The sequence below is a fragment of the Ciona robusta genome, chromosome 13 (assembly GCF_009617815.1).
Source record: "Ciona robusta chromosome 13, ASM961781v2".
NCBI lineage: Eukaryota > Metazoa > Chordata > Ascidiacea > Phlebobranchia > Cionidae > Ciona > Ciona robusta.
This window is the reverse complement of record NC_143247.1, coordinates 1649295-1669585: the sequence shown is the minus strand read 5'-3', so window position 1 is coordinate 1669585 and position 20291 is coordinate 1649295. Positions and strand designations below refer to the sequence as shown.

At 33.3% G+C, this 20291-nt stretch overlaps 2 protein-coding genes across 6 annotated transcripts in view; both read right to left on the bottom strand.

Annotated features, from left to right (window-relative positions):
• Positions 1 to 2: 2 nt before the first annotated feature.
• LOC149725695 (aspartyl aminopeptidase-like) lies at positions 3 to 3339 on the bottom strand. The gene has a single exon (XM_089891389.1). It carries the CDS (start codon positions 2540 to 2542, stop codon positions 1193 to 1195), a length of 1350 nt encoding a protein of 449 aa, XP_089747515.1. The 5' UTR covers positions 2543 to 3339; the 3' UTR covers positions 3 to 1192.
• Positions 3340 to 3674: 335 nt separating this feature from the next.
• The window catches only part of LOC149725694 (FH1/FH2 domain-containing protein 3-like), a 35727-nt gene continuing 19110 nt past the window's right edge, over positions 3675 to 20291 (bottom strand). The window contains exons 9-30 of one of the 5 annotated variants that reach the window (XM_089891376.1): positions 20106 to 20165; positions 19357 to 19421; positions 18733 to 18909; positions 18112 to 18177; positions 17514 to 17579; positions 16874 to 16981; positions 16317 to 16385; positions 13975 to 14045; positions 13702 to 13788; positions 12676 to 13289; positions 12001 to 12264; positions 11208 to 11315; positions 10541 to 10696; positions 9721 to 9903; positions 9058 to 9177; positions 8071 to 8232; positions 7641 to 7831; positions 6104 to 6296; positions 5478 to 5534; positions 4774 to 4885; positions 4255 to 4422; positions 3675 to 4003 (exon numbers count right to left, since the gene is read on the bottom strand). In XM_089891376.1, the coding sequence (XP_089747502.1) occupies positions 3939 to 4003; positions 4255 to 4422; positions 4774 to 4885; positions 5478 to 5534; positions 6104 to 6296; positions 7641 to 7831; positions 8071 to 8232; positions 9058 to 9177; positions 9721 to 9903; positions 10541 to 10696; positions 11208 to 11315; positions 12001 to 12264; positions 12676 to 13289; positions 13702 to 13788; positions 13975 to 14045; positions 16317 to 16385; positions 16874 to 16981; positions 17514 to 17579; positions 18112 to 18177; positions 18733 to 18909; positions 19357 to 19421; positions 20106 to 20165 (3162 nt within the window). In that variant the 3' untranslated portion in view covers positions 3675 to 3938. The remainder of the gene's footprint in view (positions 4004 to 4254; positions 4423 to 4773; positions 4886 to 5477; positions 5535 to 6103; positions 6297 to 7640; positions 7832 to 8070; positions 8233 to 9057; positions 9178 to 9720; positions 9904 to 10540; positions 10697 to 11207; positions 11316 to 12000; positions 12265 to 12675; positions 13290 to 13701; positions 13789 to 13974; positions 14046 to 16316; positions 16386 to 16873; positions 16982 to 17513; positions 17580 to 18111; positions 18178 to 18732; positions 18910 to 19356; positions 19422 to 20105; positions 20166 to 20291) is intronic. The other 4 variants (XM_089891377.1, XM_089891379.1, XM_089891378.1 and 1 more) reach the window with 4 other exon arrangements.

Below are 20291 nucleotides of genomic sequence, written 5' to 3'. Positions count from 1 at the left end.
TCCTGCAGATTTTCACAAAATCAACACTAAATTGAAAAGAAATCAAGATTTTGAGTCAATGTTATGACAATTGCAATCAAAGATTGAAAAAAAAACAGTAAAAAAATTTGCGTTGCATAAATTTAATATGATATAAATTTTATATATTAGGTTTTTAAGCAAGATACCACACCATTTTATAATTCTTTAAAAGTTTAACTTTATATACTAATAACTTCATTATGTATATAATCTCACTATTTTAAATTTTTTTTTAAACAAGTCGTTTTAAATTGAGACAGTTTTCTCAAGTTATTAAAATAAAAGACATTTTTTTTCAAAATTTTGCAAAAAATAAATAAAAAATTAACACAGTAAATTAAATTGCAGTAAAGTGGTGCGGGGAAGATGGGACACCATTTTAATTCTATTTTCTCGTCCCATTTGGTAGTAAGTAAAGAACATTTAAACAATTATAAAACTGTATCCTCACGACTGCCATAGACCGTTGTTAATTGTTTAAAACACGATCAGGATATTTGGATATTGTATGCTAAAGGTGTCCCATCTTCCCTCATCCTATTATTATACTGTACGGTTTATAATAAAATTTCGACACAATTCAACAGTTCTTATTACATTATAAACGTTTTGAGGCATTTTTTTAACATTTTTTAACGTTTTTTAACATTTTAGACAGAAACCAAGTTTCTATATATATATTATAATTATATATATATATACCTTTTAAACAGCGTTTTTGGAAATTTTTTTACCAAGAAAATTATGATGACTCTCATTGTGTCTTGCCATATGAACTGTATTATTAAAATTTACAATTTTTACCCAAAAATCAATCTATTTATATATATAGAGTGGGGGAAGATGGAACACCTGTTCATTCTATTTTCTCGTCCCATTTGGTAGCAAATAAAGAACATTCAAAGAGAAAGAATTATGAAACCGTATCTTCACGACTCCCATAGACCGTTGTTCATTTTTAAAACATGATCAGGATATTTGGATAATATGTGCTAAAAATGTCCCATCTTGCCCCCCTACTAAACATATAATACCTTAAGTAACAACTACAGCAGAAAAAAAAATTTCAACACATTACATAAATAAATTTTAATCACAAAAAAAATGAACTTTCCGTCAAAAAATCACAAATAATTACTCTCTTATCCATCTAGTGTTTGAACTCCAAAATTCACTCAACGGAAATATTTTCGTCAATTTTCGGGAAATTCTGGAAAAATGCTACGTACAGCTTCAAGCACTGCTCTGGTGCTAGAACGCCACACACTTCTCGACAGGAATGCATGCTCAATTGTGCTGCCCCAACGTCTACGGTTCGAATACCAAGCCTGGTAGCTAAAATCGGGCCAATAGTTGAGCCACAACCAGCGTCGTTACGAACCATAACATCTTGCGTTGGCACGCCCGCAATTTTCGCCGATTCGCGGACGATTGTCGCGGTAACGGCCGTCGTTGCATACCGCTGGTTATTATTGGTTTTAATAACGGGACCGCCGTGCAATGTGGGCCGCATGTGCGACTCGTGCTTCTCTGGGTAATTAGGGTGTACCCCATGCGCCATGTCGGCGCTTATCAGCAAAGATTTGGGCACTGCTTCTTCGAACGAAGTTGGATTTTTGGGATCAGAAGAAATTCGACGCAAAATGTATTCCGTTAGAGAGGATCCTGCTCCTTGAGCGCTGTTTGATCCCACTTCTTCGTTATCAAAAAGCGCCACCATCCGGACATTTTGCTCCGAAGAGAGGTCCTCAGAAGATTCAATGAGCGCTTGAAGCCCGGCATAGCTGCTTAGAAGGTTATCCAATCTCGGAGCAAAAATAAATTCCTCCAAAACACCCCCAATGGCAGATGGCTGATGGTCTGCCAGAAAAAGATCAAAATCAACGATTTTTTCCGCAGAAGACCCTATTTCATTACCCAGCATATTCATAAGAATAGGCAGGTGCTTTTCCGATGGTTTATTCAATTGCTTGTCAGATTCCAAAGCAAAAATCGGCACTAAATGCGTCTCCTTATTAATCGAGAACTTCTCATTCATTTCTCTTTGCAGGTGTATAGCCAAATGGGGCACTCTTAAAACTGGACGATTTACATGCACTAACTCTGACGTAATTTTTCCGTTTTCCCCAGCAACGAGCACCCGACCAGCGATTTTTAGGTCTCTATCAAACCAGGAATTCCAGTTCCCCCCACCATAGCACTCCGTAGCCACTTGCTGATACCCTTGCTTTTGCCTAGCACTGTTAACCTTAACTCTTAAGCACGGGCTATCGGTATGAGCACCTACAATTGTGAAGCCATTTCCGGGTCGAAAATTTTTCCCAACAGAGAAGGCAATAATAGTAGATTGGTTCCTCGTCATGAAAAACTTCCCGCTTGGCGTTATGCTCCAGTGATCCCGCTCTTTTAGCTCCGTAAAACCAGCGGCCACTAACCGAGAACGGCATTCTTGTACCACATGGTAAGGCGATGGCCCAGCGTCAACAAATTTAAGAAAATCTTTGGCAATTTTGAGCGACATTTTAAAAATGTTGTATTATGGCTTATGGCTGAAAAAAGTTTTTATTGATAATTTTTGTAAACACATACTGTATTACAATTTTTTGCTGCATTAAAAAGATAGTTTTTAAAACACATTATTGATAAAAGTTATTTATTATAGCGACATTCATTAAAAAACACTAAGAATAAAAAGTGTGGGAAAGCTTCAGTTAAAAAGTGGGTCGGTTGCACCATCCATAAAATAAATATATTTATATATTATTAGCAAAATACATTTATTAGGTTCTAAAGTTTTAAATAGATTCATATATTAGCTCAATTGTGGGCGTGGGAGCGGCAACCATGGATAAGCCACTCAAGTTCCCACCCACGAGAATATAAATGATCAAACCAACCAAAAGTTATGTCTGCTTATCCACACACTGCAATAGATTCAGAAATAAGGCCTATAAAACGAATTAGAAAACCATAAAGCAGTTAACTCAAACAACGCTTTAGAATATACACAACAAAACAACGCAAAAACGATTACATTATTTTTGCGTCAATTTTCGAGAAAATTACGAACAAAACAAAAATTAATTCTAATTTCTAAATATATATAAATATAAACCGCTTTTATAGTCGAAACTAATAGAAAACATGGTGCAATTTATTTGCAGATGCATCTAGTTCCAAACAGAAAACAAAAGCGTTGAAAATACCCCAAGAAAATAGCTCAAAAACAAATATTTTGACCGCTTTTTAAATATTTAAATTAAGTGTACTACCACTACCACGTCTGCAATAACAGTTTGCTTACCAGCGACATCTAGCAGATAATAATTAAAAGAAAGATGATCCGCTAAATTTAAAGTATTTTTTTGAATGAATGTAACTTACTTTTATTTATCGTTCCGTGGCTGGAAAACGACAGTCGTTATAACATGAGTGTTCTGTTTCACACACCTCGTGCCTGCTTACGAGTTACCATGTATGTTACTTTGTAAGTCATTATTTTGGGGGGAATTTTTTATATATGGCTGATAATTTGAACAACCCATTAGTGACCACGGCGCTGGAGCATTTCTAATGCTAAATTTAACGTATTTCCGTTTCCTGTTTTTTTCCTTCAGTTTTTTTTATTCAAATCTCTCTTGAAAACTCTCGCATTTTTGAAAGCATATTTATTCAAAAAAATCAAATTTTCGCAACAGTAATTATTATTTTCTTCGGGAACAGAGCAATACTGTACATTAAAAACAAAGAACACATAAAACGACATGCGCGAAACGAGCGGCAGGGTAATGACGTCACGATGACGTCATAAAACACGTCAAATCCAGCTATTTATACCAAAATCAAATTTTTTAAAAAATGAAAATTTATTTAAATTTTTTTGCACAATGAAAAAAAAGAAAACGTTTGTGACGTCATCATAAATTGCCCATTATTACAGCTTTTTCTTCGTCTGTAAGGCCCCCCTTTAAAGTTCTTCTCACTAAAAAATAAAACAATATTTTTAATGTTTACAAACTATATTAAAATATCCAAATTTTTTTTTTCTTTTTACAATTAAAATTCTTTAATTTTTTGTGTCCTATTTAAAATAAAACATGAATTTTGTCTTAGTTACTTAAATACATTTTAATGTAACCATGAACCATCTTACCCCAATACATTAAATGTAAAATGTACCATCTTACCCCAACCAAACATAGCAAATTCAAAACGCATGAAACCCCAACTTACGTGATTTTCTTTGTGAGTTTCGTGATCTCTTTCGCCTGCTCACGGGAGTCGACCGCTCACGAGGCACTTGCGTTGCCGTTTTCACGAGCTGTTCCATGATCTTGTCAGTGACATCATCTGGTGAAGTCACAGAGGGGGAAGATGGCACGTGTTCCGATTTTTTACCAGCTGCAAAGAAATATGTTAGTTTTTTTAGAGAAAAAAATTGTAAAAAAAAATTTCAGTTACTGCGTTTTTTCACAATTTTTTTTTTTAATTTTCTATATTTGATGCTTTTTCATAAACCCATTTAACCTATATAGTAGGGTTGGGAAAGATAGGACACTTTTTCATTCTATTTACTCATCCCATTTGGTATAGCAAACAAAGAACATTCAAAAAATTATAAAACCATATCCTCACGACTCCTATAGACCGTTGTTAATTGTTTAAAAAACGATCAGGATATTTGGATATTGTGTGCTAAAGTGTCCCATCTTCCCCCACCCTACTATATATAAAAACAGTAAAATTTCCCACCTTTTTGGCTTCTAGAACGGGACCTTTTTTCAAATTGTACTTCAGTTGGTCTGAGAACGTTTTCCATTTGTTTTTGTTTTAGTTGTTCTTCGGTTGCGGAAAATTTTCGGGTCTAAAATTTTGGAAAAAAATATTAAATAATGCTACTGCTGTTGGACTAAAGATGAATGAATGTAAACTAAATTGTATATTCACGTGTAATGATAGAATGCAAATTATATTCGCGTGTAATGACAGTCATCATAACACAGGTGTTTTGTTTCATATACCTTGTACCAGCTACGAGTTATTACAAATGCAACTTTGTAAGTGATTGTTTTTTTTGTTTTGCTTTTTCATAATTTAGATAAAAAATAGTGACCACTGGGTTGGAGCAATGAACATTAATGTCCTTCTTAAAGACACATGTCCACAACAGTGGCAGCAGCGAGCATTGAACCCAGAATCCTTAGGTTACAATGGAAGTGCCTAACCAATCTGTTTAACCTTTTTTCTGCAAAGAAAATTAAGAGAAGCTACAGAAAAAAGAAAAATGAGAGAAACTATAAAAAAAGCAAAATAAGAGAAGTTACAGAAAAAGAAAACAAAGAAGCTATAAAAAAGCATAAATGAGAGAATCTATAGAAAAAAGAAAAATGAGAGAAGTTACAGAAAAAAAGAGCGAAGAAGGAATAGGAGAGAAAGCAGAAGAAAAAGGAACTCACAAAATTAATAAGATCATCATCTGTTAGAGCAAAAACATCATCCAAAAATACGTCGTCCTAAATTTAAATTGGAAAGTTGAGAAGGAAGAAAAGTAAGATAAATAGAAAGAAAGCTAAAACTTAAAAATATTTGAAATGAAAAGACAGGATATAGCGACAAAACAACAGTTGTTAAAACACGCTTACAGTTAAAAATATATTTACATTTAATTGGAAGAAAATAAGCGTGGTCGCTACACCTAGCAGACAAAGAGCCATTTATGTTTAATTATTATCAAGTTAAACTTCTAATAGAAACAAAAGTGTGCATACAGATATGAATTAATGTAACTTATGTATCCTCGCGTGGCCTGAAAACGACAGTCGTTATAACACAGGTGTTCTGTTTCATACACCTCGTGCCAGCTTACGAGTTACCATATATGTTTTTTTATTTTTTTTCAGAATGGCTGATAATTTAGACAACTCATTAGTGACCACTGGGTTGGAGCAATTACTGTTAAGTGTCTTGCCCAAGAAAATACGCCCACAATAGTAGCAGCGACAAGCCTTTTACATTTATATACATTTGATTAAAAAAAGGGGCGTTTGCTACACCTATAAAAATAAAAAAACAGACAACTAACCTCCGTGATCATTTTTCCTCTCGTTCTATTCCTCTCTCCTTTTACGTGCTTTTTTCTTTTCTGTGAAAGAGTTCTCTCTCTTGATGTGCGATATTCCAAAGCAAATTCTGACAGCATTCGAGCAAAACTTTGAACCGACGTGTCCTTTGTTGTGCTCGTTGATGCTCCGAAGTATATAAGCGTGGATTTGAACCTGGAGATAAAAAAGTAAAAATAAAAAAAGTTAAAAAAAAAATTTTTTTTTGATAATTAAACCTAAAATTGTTTTTTCTTTTTTTTTATGATATTGTAACTTAAAAAAAGAAGATTTTCAATTTTTTTTATAGTACTTTGGGAAAGATAACATACATATTAACCGATATTTTAAAATTGTGTGTGGAAAAAATGTTTTGGAGAGATTTTACTGCAAAAAAAATTTGTTGTTAATTTTTTGAGGTAATTTTTGAGTAATATTTCTTAAGCTTGAGTTGTATGAATACACCATGTGTGTCTGGTGTATAAGAAGACACCCATGTTATAACTCGACATTGAGCATGAGGTGTATGAATACACCATGTGTGTCTGGTCTATAAGAAGACACCCATGTTATAACTCAACAGTGAGCACGAGGTGTATGAATACACCATGTGTGTCTGGTGTATAAGAAGACACCCATGTTATAACTCGACATTGAGCATGAGGTGTATGAATACACCATGTGTGTCTGGTGTATAAGAAGACACCCATGTTATAACTCAACAGTGAGCATAAGGTGTATAAATACACCATGTGTGTCTGATGTATAAGAAGACACCTATGTTATAACTTAACAGTGAGCATGAGGTGTGTGAATACACCATGTGTGTCTGGTGTATAAGAAGACACCCATGTTATAACTCAACAGTGAGCATGAGGTGTATGAATACACCATGTGTGTCTGGTGTATAAGAATACACCCATGTTATAACTCAACAGTGAGCATGAGGTGTATGAATACACCATGTGTGTCTGGTGTATAAGAAGACACCCATGTTATAACTCAACAGTGAGCATGAGGTGTATGAATACACCATGGGTGTCTGGTGTATAAGAAGACACTCATGTTATAACTCAAAAGTGAGCATGAGGTGTATGAATACACCATGTGTGTCTGGTGTATAAGAAGACACTCATGTTATAACTAAACAATGAGCATGAGGTGTATAAATACACCATGTGTGTCTGGTGTATAAGAAGACACCCATGTTATAACTCAACAGTGAGCACGAGGTGTATGAATACACCATGTGTGTCTGGTGTATAAGAAGACACCCATGTTATAACTCAACAGTGAGCATGAGGTGTATGAATACATCATGTGTGTCTGGTGTATAAAAAAGACACCCATGTTATAACTCAACAGTGAGCATGAGGTGTATGAATACACCATGTGTGTCGGGTGTATAAAAAGACACCCATGTTATAACTCAACAGTGAGCATGAGGTGTATGAATACATCATGTGTGTCTGGTGTATAAAAAGACACCCATGTTATAACTCAACAGTGAGCATGAGGTACCTGTTAATTAGCCTCCTATGAATAACTTTAAGCGTGATAATCCTTTGTGCGGAGTTAAGCAAAAACTCCGACAATCGAGAACGAAATGCAGCTTTCGATTCATGTTTTGCAATCATCTTTAAATGGTCCCAGGAATTTTTACATCTTTTTTCCAACCCTTGGAGTGTCTCTTCTAAAATGTCAAAATCGACCTAAAAATAAAACAGAAATTTTATTTTTTACTGAAACATAAAAAATGAAAAAAGATTGTATTTTTTTACTAAAAATGAAAATATATTGCATTTTTACTAAAAATTAAAAAAAAATGTGTTTTTCACTAAAAAAATGAAAAGATATTGTATTTGAATTAAAATTTATAAAAAGATAGCCATCAAAAAAAAAGTTAATTGAAAAACACCTAATATTTAACAAAATGGGTGCTTTCCCTTACCCGAGAACACCTTGTCAGAGCCCCCAGTTCAGAATACAGGTCCGTGGACTCTGGATTTTTCTCAATCACGCATTGCGTTACATGATGTAGTAACGACTGCTTATGTATCGTGTCTTTTACATCCGGGACTTTTGCCAAGTAAGAAATATCAAATCCTTTGACCTAAAAAATGAAAATTTTCGGACTAATTTTTTGGGTAACATTTTTTGTGTTGCTTTTTTAAACATTATTTTTACTATTTTTTTTGACGGTAAGCATGAGGTGTATGAATACACTCTATCTGCCTGTTATATAATAAGACACTTATGTTAGGACTCGACAGTGAGCATGAGGTGTATAAATGAATGTAACTTGCTTTATCCTTTCGTGGCCGGAAACGACAGTCGTTATAACACGAGTGTTCTGTTTCATACAACTCGCGCCTGCTTTTAAGTTATGAATGTAGTGTAACTTATTTATCCACGCATGGCGGAAAACAACAGTCGTTATAACACGAGTGTTCTGTTTCATACACTTAGTACAAGCTAAGGAGTAACTATGTATGTTACTTTGTCAGATTTTTTTCTTTTTTATATGTGGCTGATAATTTGGACAACCCATTAGTGACCACTGGGTTGGAGCAATTGCTGTTAAGTGTCTTGCCCAAGGACACATACGCCCATAATGGTAGCAGCGACGAGCCTTGAACCCATTACCTCTGGGTTAGATTTTCTATTTAGAATTTCTATTATTTAGTGTCTATAAACCGCCTCAGTGGGGTCTAGATGGTAGCACCCTGGGTGTTGGGGTAATAGACCTACATCCCAGGTCTCAGGTGTGCTTCACTGAAGACCTCACCCTTATAGAATAAAATCTCTATTATTAAGTGTCTATAAACTGCTGTAGTGGGGTCTAGATGGTAGCACCCTGGGTGTTGGGGTAATGAACCTACATCCCAGGTCTCAGGTGTGCTTTATTGAAGACCTCACACAAAACAAAAATAAATACCTTCGTATTATTCAGCAAATTTCCAATTGAACGAACAACAGCCAGTATAACTCTTAAAGTTTTGTTTTTCTTCAATTCATCGATTGCGTCTTTTAAATCCAGCAATGGGTCTGCAACTTCCTAAAAGTAAAAAAAAAGTTTTGAAAAAGGAAAAAAAAAAAAATAATAATAATTTGTTTTTAAAAATTAAACCAAAGGCAGACAAATGACCCATTCATGTTTAATTATTAACTTAAACTTTAAATAGAAACAAAATATGTGGTAGGGCTGGGGAAAATGGGACACTTTTAACATGTATTATTTAAACATCCTGATCAAGTTTTAAACAATTAACAACAGTCTATGGGAGTTGTAAGGATACGGTTTTAAAATTCTTTGAATGTTTTTTGTTTACTACTAAACGGGACGGGAAAATAGAACAAAAATTTGTCCCATTTTCCCCCATCCTACTGTATATTAGGGTGAGGGAAGACGGGACACCTTCAGCACATAATATACAAACATCCTGATCGTGTTTTAAACAAATAACAACGGTCTATGGGAGTTGTAAGGATACGGTTTTAAAATTCTTTGAATGTTCTTTGTTTACTACTAAACGGGATGAGAAAATAGAACGAAAAAGTGTCCCATTTTCCCCCACTCTACTATATGATAAAACCATACCTTTTCTAAAAGATCGTAGTCCAATTTAAATGACCATAAATTGAGTCTAGCTTCCAGTTCCGAAATTGAGGACAGGGTTAATAAAAATTGCTCTGCTGATCCGAGAGCAACATCTGGGGAAGACTGAAGAGCATCTTGGATGCCGGTGATCTCCTCTTCAGTTGGGATCATACCCAAAAGTTTCTAAAAAAAATTAAAAAAAAAATTAAAAAAAAAAATTAGAAAAAAAATTTTGATAAAAAATAGCAGATTTTGGGTGTTTTAAAACACCTCATGCTCACTGTTGAGTTATAACATGGGTGTCTTCTTATACACCAGACACACATGGTGTATTCATACACCTCATGCTCACTGTTGAGTTATAACATGGGTGTCTTCTTATACACCGGGCACACATGGTGTATTCATACACCTCATGCTCACTGTTGAGTTATAACATGGGTGTCTTCTTATACACCAGGCACACATGGTGTATTCATACACCTCATGCTCACTGTTAAACAGCAAAAACGCACCTCATGCTTACTGTCAAACGACTAAAACGCCTCGTGCTCACTGTTAAGCAGCAAAAACGCACCTCATGCTCACTGTCAAACGACTAAAACAGCTCATGCTCACTGTCAAGCTCTCCAAAACCTCATGCTCACTGTTAAGCAGCAAAAACGCACCTCATGCTTACTGTCAAAGACTAAAACAACTCATGCTCACTGTCAAGCTCTCCAAAACCTCATGCTCGCTGTCAAGATACAAAAACACCTCATGCTCGCTGTCAAGCTACAAAAACACCTCATGCTCGCTGTCAAGCTACAAAAACGCAAACCTCAATCTGTTCTTTAGTCAGCGCGAACTCGTCCATATTCAAGATGGCCGACTTGATCGTCCTTGGAGGGGGAAGTACGGTGAGTCCAATATTAATCGCGTTTGATCTTTTAACATCCAGGACCCTTAACTCGTTCCTCTTCTCAGCTTGTGGCTTCTGTTTAAAAAAAAGTTTTTAAAGAAATTTAAAAAAAAAATTTTTATTAAGGAAATATTTTTTTGATTTTTTAAGAAATAGTAGTTTAATTTTTTTCTTTTGATTTTAAGAAACAGTTTTTTTGGAAGTTTTATGATATTTGTTTATGTTTCGAAAAGAAGAACCAATTTCTTTATTGAAAAATTGTAGGCAATAAAAATCACGTTTTCAAACAAAAAAAATGTTAAACAAAAAAAAAAAATTTTAAATAAAGTAAAAAACTGTTACAGGAAAAAAATATATATACTTGGTCAAGAGACCTACATCCCAGGTCTCAGGTGTGCCTCACTAAAGACCTCACCCTTATAGAATATATATTATAAAGTGTCTATAAACTGCCTTAGTGGGGTCTAGATGGTAGCACCCTGGGTGTTGGGGTAATAGACCTACATCCCAGGTCTCAGGTGTGCCTCACTAAAGACCTCACCTTTATACAATAGATATTTTTGAACTTTCAAAACAAAATTTTTACCTTTTGTGAAGCTTCTTTCTGTTTCAAAGCAAAAAGTTGCAGAAATTTGTCATTTTCAACAGAAATATCATCTATATCGGACCAGACAGTTTTAGTTTTGGAATGAGCCTGTAAAAAAACGAATGAAATTTATTTATCCTTGCGTGGCGGGGCAACGACAGTCGTCACAACACGGGTGTTCTGTTTTATACACCTCGTGCTTGCTTTTTAGTTAAGAATAAATTAAATGTAACTTTTTTATCCTCGCGTGACAGGGCAACGGCAATCGTTATAACACGGGAGTTCTGTTTCATACACCTCCAATCTGCTTTTAAGTAATGAACGAATGAATTCTTATACACCAAACACACATGGTGTATTCATACACCTCATGCTCACTGTTAAGTTATAACACGGGTGTCTTCTTATACACCAGACACACATGGTGTATTCATACACCTCATGCTCACTGTTAAGTTATAACACGGGTGTCTTCTTATACACCAGACACACATGGTATATTCATACACCTCATGCTCACTGTTGAGTTATAACACGGGTGTCTTTTTATACACCAGACACACATGATGTGTTCATACACCTCATGCTCACTGTTGAGTTATAACATGGGTGTCTTCTTATACACCAGACACACATGGTGTATTCACACACCTCATGCTCACTGTTAAGTTATAACACGGGTGTCTTCTTACACACCAGACACACATGATGTATTCATACACCTCATGCTCACGGTCAAATTATGTTTTAGGCAAAATAAAAAGGAAAATGTTAAAACTTTGTCCATTTTTACCTCCTTCCAAAATAATCGGACAGTTTTTCGTTTATTTGGGGATTGCGAAGTATGGGGACTCCCTGGAGGTGGCGGGGTGGGGCTCATTGGGGGAGGGGGTAGGGGGACCCCTCCTGGAGGTGGGGGTGGTGGGGGGAAACCCCCTAAACAAGGGGGTGGAGGGGGAATTCCCCCAATTAATGGCGGTTTTTGGGGGGCAAGAGAATTTTCTTCGTCAAGGTCAGTTACGTCAGAAAAATCGTATCCGTCAAGATTTACTTTTCGCTGAAAAATAATGGGTTAAATTGGTTTTAATGTTTTGGAAAATTTAATAATATATTATTGCAATAAAAATATTTGAAAAAAAACTGAAAAAAAAAGGAAAAAATCTTTTCTTTTTAATTGAGAAAATTGTTTGACTATTTAACCAAAATGTAATAAAAAAAGGATAAAAATTAGACTCTATCACATAAATTGGAAAATTCTCAAGAAAATGAAAACATGTAGACACATTTTAAACGAAAAATACAGAATATAGCGACAAAACAACAGTTGTTAAAACACGCTTACAGTTAAAAACATATTTACATTTAATTGGAAGAAAATATAAGCGTGGTCGCTACACCTAGCAGACAAACAAGCCATTTATGTTTAATTATTATCAAGTTAAACTTCTAATGGAAAAAAAACACTTACGTGCCCTCCTTGTTGAAGAAGTAATTTCTCCCACATGATGTCACTGTCCTTCCGTGGGGCAGCGGGGACCGGAGTGGGGTCAACGGGACTTCCCCCTGTTTCTTCTGGGGCCTTGGGTTTTAATCGCTGAGCGATATCAATCGTAGAAACTTGCAATTTTTCTGCGATAGCTTGTATCCCAGATTTTTCCGCCGAGCGGTCTTCTATGGCCTTGGGGTCATTTTCTGAGGACCCTTCGTCACTTTCCGTTTGTTTCGACGCTACTTCTTGGTTCGAGTAAAGCATATCCATTAAAAACTTCTGGTTTGACGTTATAACTTCATCGGTTGGAGTTGACACTTTTTTCGGCACGCTTTCGTGCGCTGTGGACTCTACTGCGCATATTTCTTTCGCTTTTTGGGCCGGAAAATGTGTCTCACCGTTTGACTGCGGCACACACGGTACCGGTGACGCCATTTCCGGCGTTCTTGGCGCGTTAGCGTCAAGACGACGCCGGTGTCGGCTTCTAGTTGTTGCTGTTGTTACGACTTCTTTTTCAGCTTCTGCTTTGTTTTCTTCTTCTTGTTTTTGCTGTTTTTGTTGTTGTTGCATAAGAAGCTGTTCTCTCTGTTTTTCTGCAATTAAAAAAAAAAAAAAATTGTTTTTAAAAGTGTTAGTATATAAATAAATTATTTTAAATGTAGTAGGGTGGGGAAGATGGGACACCTTTAGCACATAATATCCAAATATCCTGATCATGTTTTAAACAATTAACAACGGTCTATGGGAGTCGTAAGGATACGGTTTTATAATTCGTTAAATGTTCTTTGTTTACTACCAAATGGGACGAAAAAATTAAATAAAAAGGTGTTCCATTCTACCCCAGAGTACTATATACATATATATATTGCTTTTTAAACCCTTTAAAAAATATTTTCCAGAATGGTTGCAAAACGCCGGCAAAAAAATTAAAAAATTGGAAACACTGTACTGAAAAAAAAAATAAATAAAAAAAAGAATAAAAAAAATATATATATTATAACATACTCCTCTGTTCTAAAACACGACTAGATGCATATGATCTTTGTGGGGGTGCTGGCGCCTCCGGTGGTACGTCCAATGTCTCGTGTGTGACTGTTGTGATGTCATAATGTTATTTGCGATGTCATAATAAATTTTTTTTTAAATTTAAAAAAAATATTTTTTTTTGTTATTTCTTTTTTTTTATAAAATACACACTAAATCGTAGCCACCACAGTGAGCCTTAAACCTGGGAGCCTCCAGTTACAAGGCACACACTTAAATAAAACAAGCCCATACCCCCATTAGTGTATCCATTTTCGACAGTATGATTATTCTGGGCAGTTTTTTCTGTGTTTAGGTAATTTCTCCTGTAAAAAAAATAGTAATAATTTTGCAAAAAAATTTTGGAACCTTAAATACGGTACAAAAAATAATATTATATCTATTTTAGTATTTTATATTGGTAATTAGTCAACTCTGGCCTAAATCCCAGGTCCCATGCCGTGTCTCACTGTAGGACCTCACCCATATAGAATGTGCACATACAATGTTGGGGTAATTGGCCAACTCTGGCCTAAATCTCAGGTCCCATAGGATGCCTTACTGTAGGACCTCACCCATATAGAATATAATGTTTGGGTAATGGGCCCACTCTGGCTTAAATCTCAGGTCCCATAGGATGCCTTACTGTAGGACCTCACCCATATAGAATAGAATGCAATACCAAAACAGAAAATAGTATAATAAAATATATATTTCTATATATATATAGAATTACAGGCTAAAATTTAAACGCAAATTTTTCAATTTTTGCTAGCGTGCTATAACATGCAACATTAAGCAGTAAAAACGAAAACGCATGCAAAAACACTGAAGTGTCGGTCAAATACAACTTAACTTATATAAACACCTGTGAAAAATGTCGAAACCAATTCAAGGTTATTGTTTTTTTTTCACATTTCAAAAAACTAAAAAAAGTGTCCGTCAAATACAACTGAATTTTATGGACACTTACATAAAATAATACAAAAATATAATATAATTTTTTACTACAAGTTACATAAAGAAAATTTTACAAATTACAGAAAATTAAAAATTTCATTTGAAAAACACATAAATTAGTTTAATTAGTTAGAAATTCAAAGCATTTTCTTGACAGAAAATAACTTTGAAGCTATTACTATGCGCAGAAAAGCAGAAACTACTTTTTGTTGGTGTGGTCATTTTAATGTAACTTATTTATCATCACAGTTATTAAAAAAATGGGTGTTTTTTTTATACACCTCATGCCAGCTTATGAGTTACCATGTATGTAACTTATTTATCCTTGCATGGTGGGGCAATAACTGTCGTATTATAACACGGCTGTTCTGTTTCTAAAATCTCGTGCCTGCTTACGAGTTACCATGTATGTTACTTTGTGAGTGATTATGTTTTGTGCCATTTTTATGCATAACTGACCACTTTATTTAGACAACCCATTAGTGACCACTGGGTTGGAGCAATTTTCGTTAAGTGTCTTGCCCAAGACACATACGCCCACAATGGTAGCAGCGACGAACCTCGAACCCATTATCTCTGGGTTAGAGGCACTCATGCCAACAGTCAGGCTAACAAAATAAATGATATTAGTAAAATTTAAAAAAAAATGAATTAATGAATAAAAATACACAAACGCATTTTAGTATGTGTTGAAATTACCCTTTTCAAGACAGAAAACAAAAACACACAAAACAGTGAAACACACAATACTACAGCACTTTAAAAGGATATTTTTTAGATTAATGCTTAAAAATAAAGACTATCATAATCATATATAAATATATATAGTACAGTGGGGTAAGAAGGGACACTTTTCATTCTATTTTCTCGTCCCATTTAGTAGTAAACAGAGAACATTGAAAAAATTATAAAACTGTATCCTCACGACTCTCATAGACCAGAGTTAATTGTTTAAAACATGATCAGGATATTTTGTGCTAAAGTGTCCTATATTCCCCACCCTACTATATGTCAAATATATTGTGTTTTTTTATCTAAAAAAAGAGATGTTTTTATGCTATAGTGATTTTTAATTGGATTACATAGCTTTGTGTGGTATTTGTATTTATTGCATATAAGAGTGTAATGTTTGCAACATATTTAGAAGAATGTAACTTTTTTATACTCGTGTGTTAGGGCAACGACAGTCGTTATAACACAGGTGTTCTGTTTCATACACCTCGTGCCTGCTTAGGAGTTACCATGTATGTTACTTTGTGGGCAATTGTGTTTATGTATGGCTGATAATTTAGACAACCCATTAGTGACCACTGGGTTGGAGAAATTGCTGTTAAGTGTCTTGCCCAAGGAAAAACCATGTATGTAACTTTGTGGGTGATTGTTTTTATGCATAGCTGATAATTTAGATTTTAGACAACCCATTAGTGACCACTGGGTTGGAGCAATTGCTGTTAAGTGTCTTGCCCAAGGACACATTCGCCCACAATGGTAGCAGCGACAAGCCTTGAACGCAGTACCATCTAGTTACAATGTAAGCGCCTTACTACTATTTCTACTTTTAAGCAATAATTAAAAAATATCCATTTTTATCACAACAAATTAAAGCTTTGTGGATGAGCACTCTATGGCAAGAATACCTTCTTTCAAGTTTAATTCTCTCAGATTCAATAATATCTTCGAGTTTTGGACGTATTTGTCGGCGGTAGCTATACTCAATAGAAAAAAAGGAATAAAAAAATAAAAAGTGCCATTAAAAAAAAAAATTGTCTAAAAAAAATTTGTAAAAAATGTCAATTTAAAACTTTTTTTTGTAAACTAATTGACAGCAAATCCAAAAAAAGAATATAAAGGCAGAATGCACAAAATATTGGTATATAGTAGGGTGGGGAAAGACAGGGCACCTTTAGCACATAATATCCAAATATCTTGATTGTGTTTTAAACAATTAAAAAACAGTCAATGGGAGTCGTGAGGATACGTTTTATAATTCTTTGAATGTTTTTGTTTACTACTAAATTGGACGATAAAATACAATGACAAGGTGTCCCATCTTCTCCCACCCTACTATATATAAAGAATGAGAAAAGAAAAATAGAGAAATAATTAGGCAAAAACGTTTTAGAAATTGCGTTCTTTTTTTCATTCAAAAAAAAAAAATTGAAAATAAAAAAAATGTTCACTTTTGTTTTTCTACCTTCTTTCTTTTTCACTCCATTTGAGCATTCTCTCCTTTCTCCTTTTTTCTCTTTCATTATCCTCAAGAGAAGTATTAGAGGAGATGTAGGAGGTGGTAGTATTTAGTCTACATGCAATTAGTACCGCAGGGGTTAGAATAAAGCGCTTTTTGCTTATATTAAAAAAATGTTTTTTTTTTTTTGTTTTTTTTAAGTTTTATTTTATTTTTAAGTTTTTTTTGTAACAAAAATTGTTAAAAAATTTAAAAATACATTACTTTAATAAACAAAAACAAACTTATAGTTAAAAAAATTGCAATTTTAAAAAATATGATTAAAAAAACAATAAATATCACAAAAAAAAACATATATATACAAAAAAAAAACTCTTTTCCATTCAAAAAATCACTTAAAACATATACATATATATGTATATATATATATATAAATGTGTAAAAAAATCAAAAATTCTATTTTTTACCTTTTCTGTTCAAAAACAAAATAAAAACATACATTTATAAATATAAAAAAATAAAAAATTAAAAAAATTTATAAGTTTAATTTTAACATTTTCTGTTCAAAAATTCATTTAAAACACACGCACATAAATATATATATATGTACATATTTATAAACAAAAATTAAAAGTCTAATTTTAACCTTTTTTGCTCCAACTTAACGGTCCTGCGCAGATCGGAATCAACAATTCCATTCGTTTGGTTATATCTGTAATTAGCCATGCAGAAATATTGTTAGCATACTGCTATGTTAATAAGCCACCATTGGTTAACATACATCATGCTTTATTTAAGCAGGGCTGAGTAGTTTTGATGTTTTTGGTGAATTTTTGAAATTTTGGTGGTTTTTGGTTAAGTATTTTTAAAATTTTAGTCTTTCGGTGCTTTTTTTTCTTGAAATTTTGATGTTTTTTGGGTTACTATATTTGAAATTTTGGTGTTTTTTGTTAACAATTATAGAAATTTTGGAATTTTTGGTAACTGTTTATGAATTTTTTCTTGTTAAGTGCATAACTTCCACCAAAAAAAAACTAAAAAAAGTTCTAAAAAAAATCCAAAATTAAAAAAATCCACTAAAATTTCCAAAACATACACCCTTGCTATTTAAAATTCTGTAAATTATTATTAGCCAAGCGACATTTATTCCTTTTTTTTGGAATAAATTTTTGTTAGGTCATTGTTAAGTCACAATCGCTGAACATGACTTTGCATTTTCAGCGTTAGTCAGCATTTTTTGTCACCTTCGACGAGATCTGGTTATTTCCTGGGTCGGGGGGTCTTGAGTGACAGTTAAAGTCGGGGTGATGCTTTAATTAACGAAACTTATATTGATTTTGTGAATTCAAAACATTATATTAGACATTAAAGGCTAAAATATTGTATTTAAAAAAAAAATAAAAAAAATTGTAACATTTTGAAAACAAAAAAAATCATAAAATAAAAAATTTGGAAAATATTTTCAAATTGAAAATTTTGAAAACTGGATAAAAGTTGTCAAATACAGAAAAGAGGGTTAAGATATATTTTAATTACAGTTACAGAGTGTTGCTTTAATCAATAAAACTTATATTAATTTAGAATTTGAAATATTGGAAGCAAAAAAATTGCAAGATTTAAAAAAAAAATCGCAAAAAAAAAATCGCAAAAAAAAAATTGAAAGCCGGATAAAAATTGGTAAATACAAAAAATATGGTTAATTAAGGTATCACTTTAGTTAGAGTAACAAATGGGGTGTTTCTTTAATTAATGAAATTTATGAGAATGTTTTAAAAATTTATATTGATTCTAGGAACATAGAAAATCAGACGATAAAAATAATTACCTTAAAATTTTTTTTTTTTTTTTTTACAATTTTTTTTTACCTTTTTTGTGCCCACGGTTTTGGGCTACCCACGGGATCAGGGGCTTTCTTAGGGGTGGGTTCTGGGGTAGGGGGGTCATCTGGGACAGGGTCAGGGGTCGGAATGTTCGAGAGAGAATTTCGACGTCGACTTTTTCTGTCGACCGACATTTCGGATTTTTTTCTGTCTCTATTCCATCTAGAAATTAAAACGGGAAATTACCAAAAATTAAGCAAAATCTAGAAAATTAAAACCGAAAATTACCAAAAATTAAACAAAATCCAGAAAATAAAACGGAAAATTATCAAAAATTTAACAAAATCCAGAAAATTAAATTAGAAATTACCAAAAATTAAACAAAAACAAAAAAATTATAACAGAAAATTACCAAAAATTAAACAAAAACTAGAAAATTAAACAGAATATTAACAACAAAAATTTAACTAATAGGAAATAATCAGAAATAAAATTCACAAATTAATTAAATCAATAATAAATACTCTACTTTTTTACGTTTAACAAAAAAACATATTAAAAAAAAGTTTAAAAAAGGAAAAAAGAAAATTAAAAAAAAAGAAAAAAAATCATTAAAATGTTATTTTGCGTAAAATGGGACGACCAACAAAATAAAAACAATATCCTTACTTGATTCCAGCAGCAGTTGACGTGTCTCCGCCTTCTTCTTCACCATCCTCGTGCTTTAGTGCCAACTAGAGGATAAAAATAAAAAAATAAAATAAAAATTTGTTAAAAAAATAAAAACTTAATTTTTTTTTTCACAAGTGAGGATAAAAATAAAAAAATAAAATAAAAATTTGTTAAAAAAATATTATTTTTTTCACAAGTGAGGATAAAGCAAGTTACATTCATTTATTCATTTCGTGATAAAAAATGAAAATGCATTAGACCCTAACAGTGAGTATAAAATGTATAAATACACTATGTATTTTAAGGTGACGGAAAATGGAACACCTTTTTATTCCATTTTCTCATCCCATTTGTAGTAAACAAAGAAAATTCAAAGAATTAAATGAATGAATGTAACTTACTTTATCCTCGCGTGGCCGGAAAACGACAGTTGTTATCACACGGGTTTAACACCTCGTGCCAGCTTACGAGTTACCATGTATGTTACTTTGTTGGTAATTATTTTTTTTGGTGGGGGATTTTTTTTTTTTTACACATACGCCCACAATGGTAGCAGCGACGAGCCTTGAACCCATTACCTATGGGTTACAGGCAGGCGCGCTAACCACTATGCCACGGCGAATTATAAAACCGTTTCCTCACGACTCCCATAGACCGTTGTTAATTGTTTAAAACACGATCAGGATATTTGGATATTATGTGCTAAAGGTGTTCCATCTTACCCCACAGTACGATATGTATATTACCTCGTATATCTTGAATTGTTCGACCAAATCTAAATCATTTCCTTTTTTGTTCAAATGTCTCTGTTGAAAAAAAATAAAATTTACACAAAAACAAAAAAAACCTAACGCACCCGTGAAAAAAAATATAGTAACAAAATAAGAGTCAGAATAAAGTGTTACAAAAAAAGAAAAAAACAAAAAACCAAC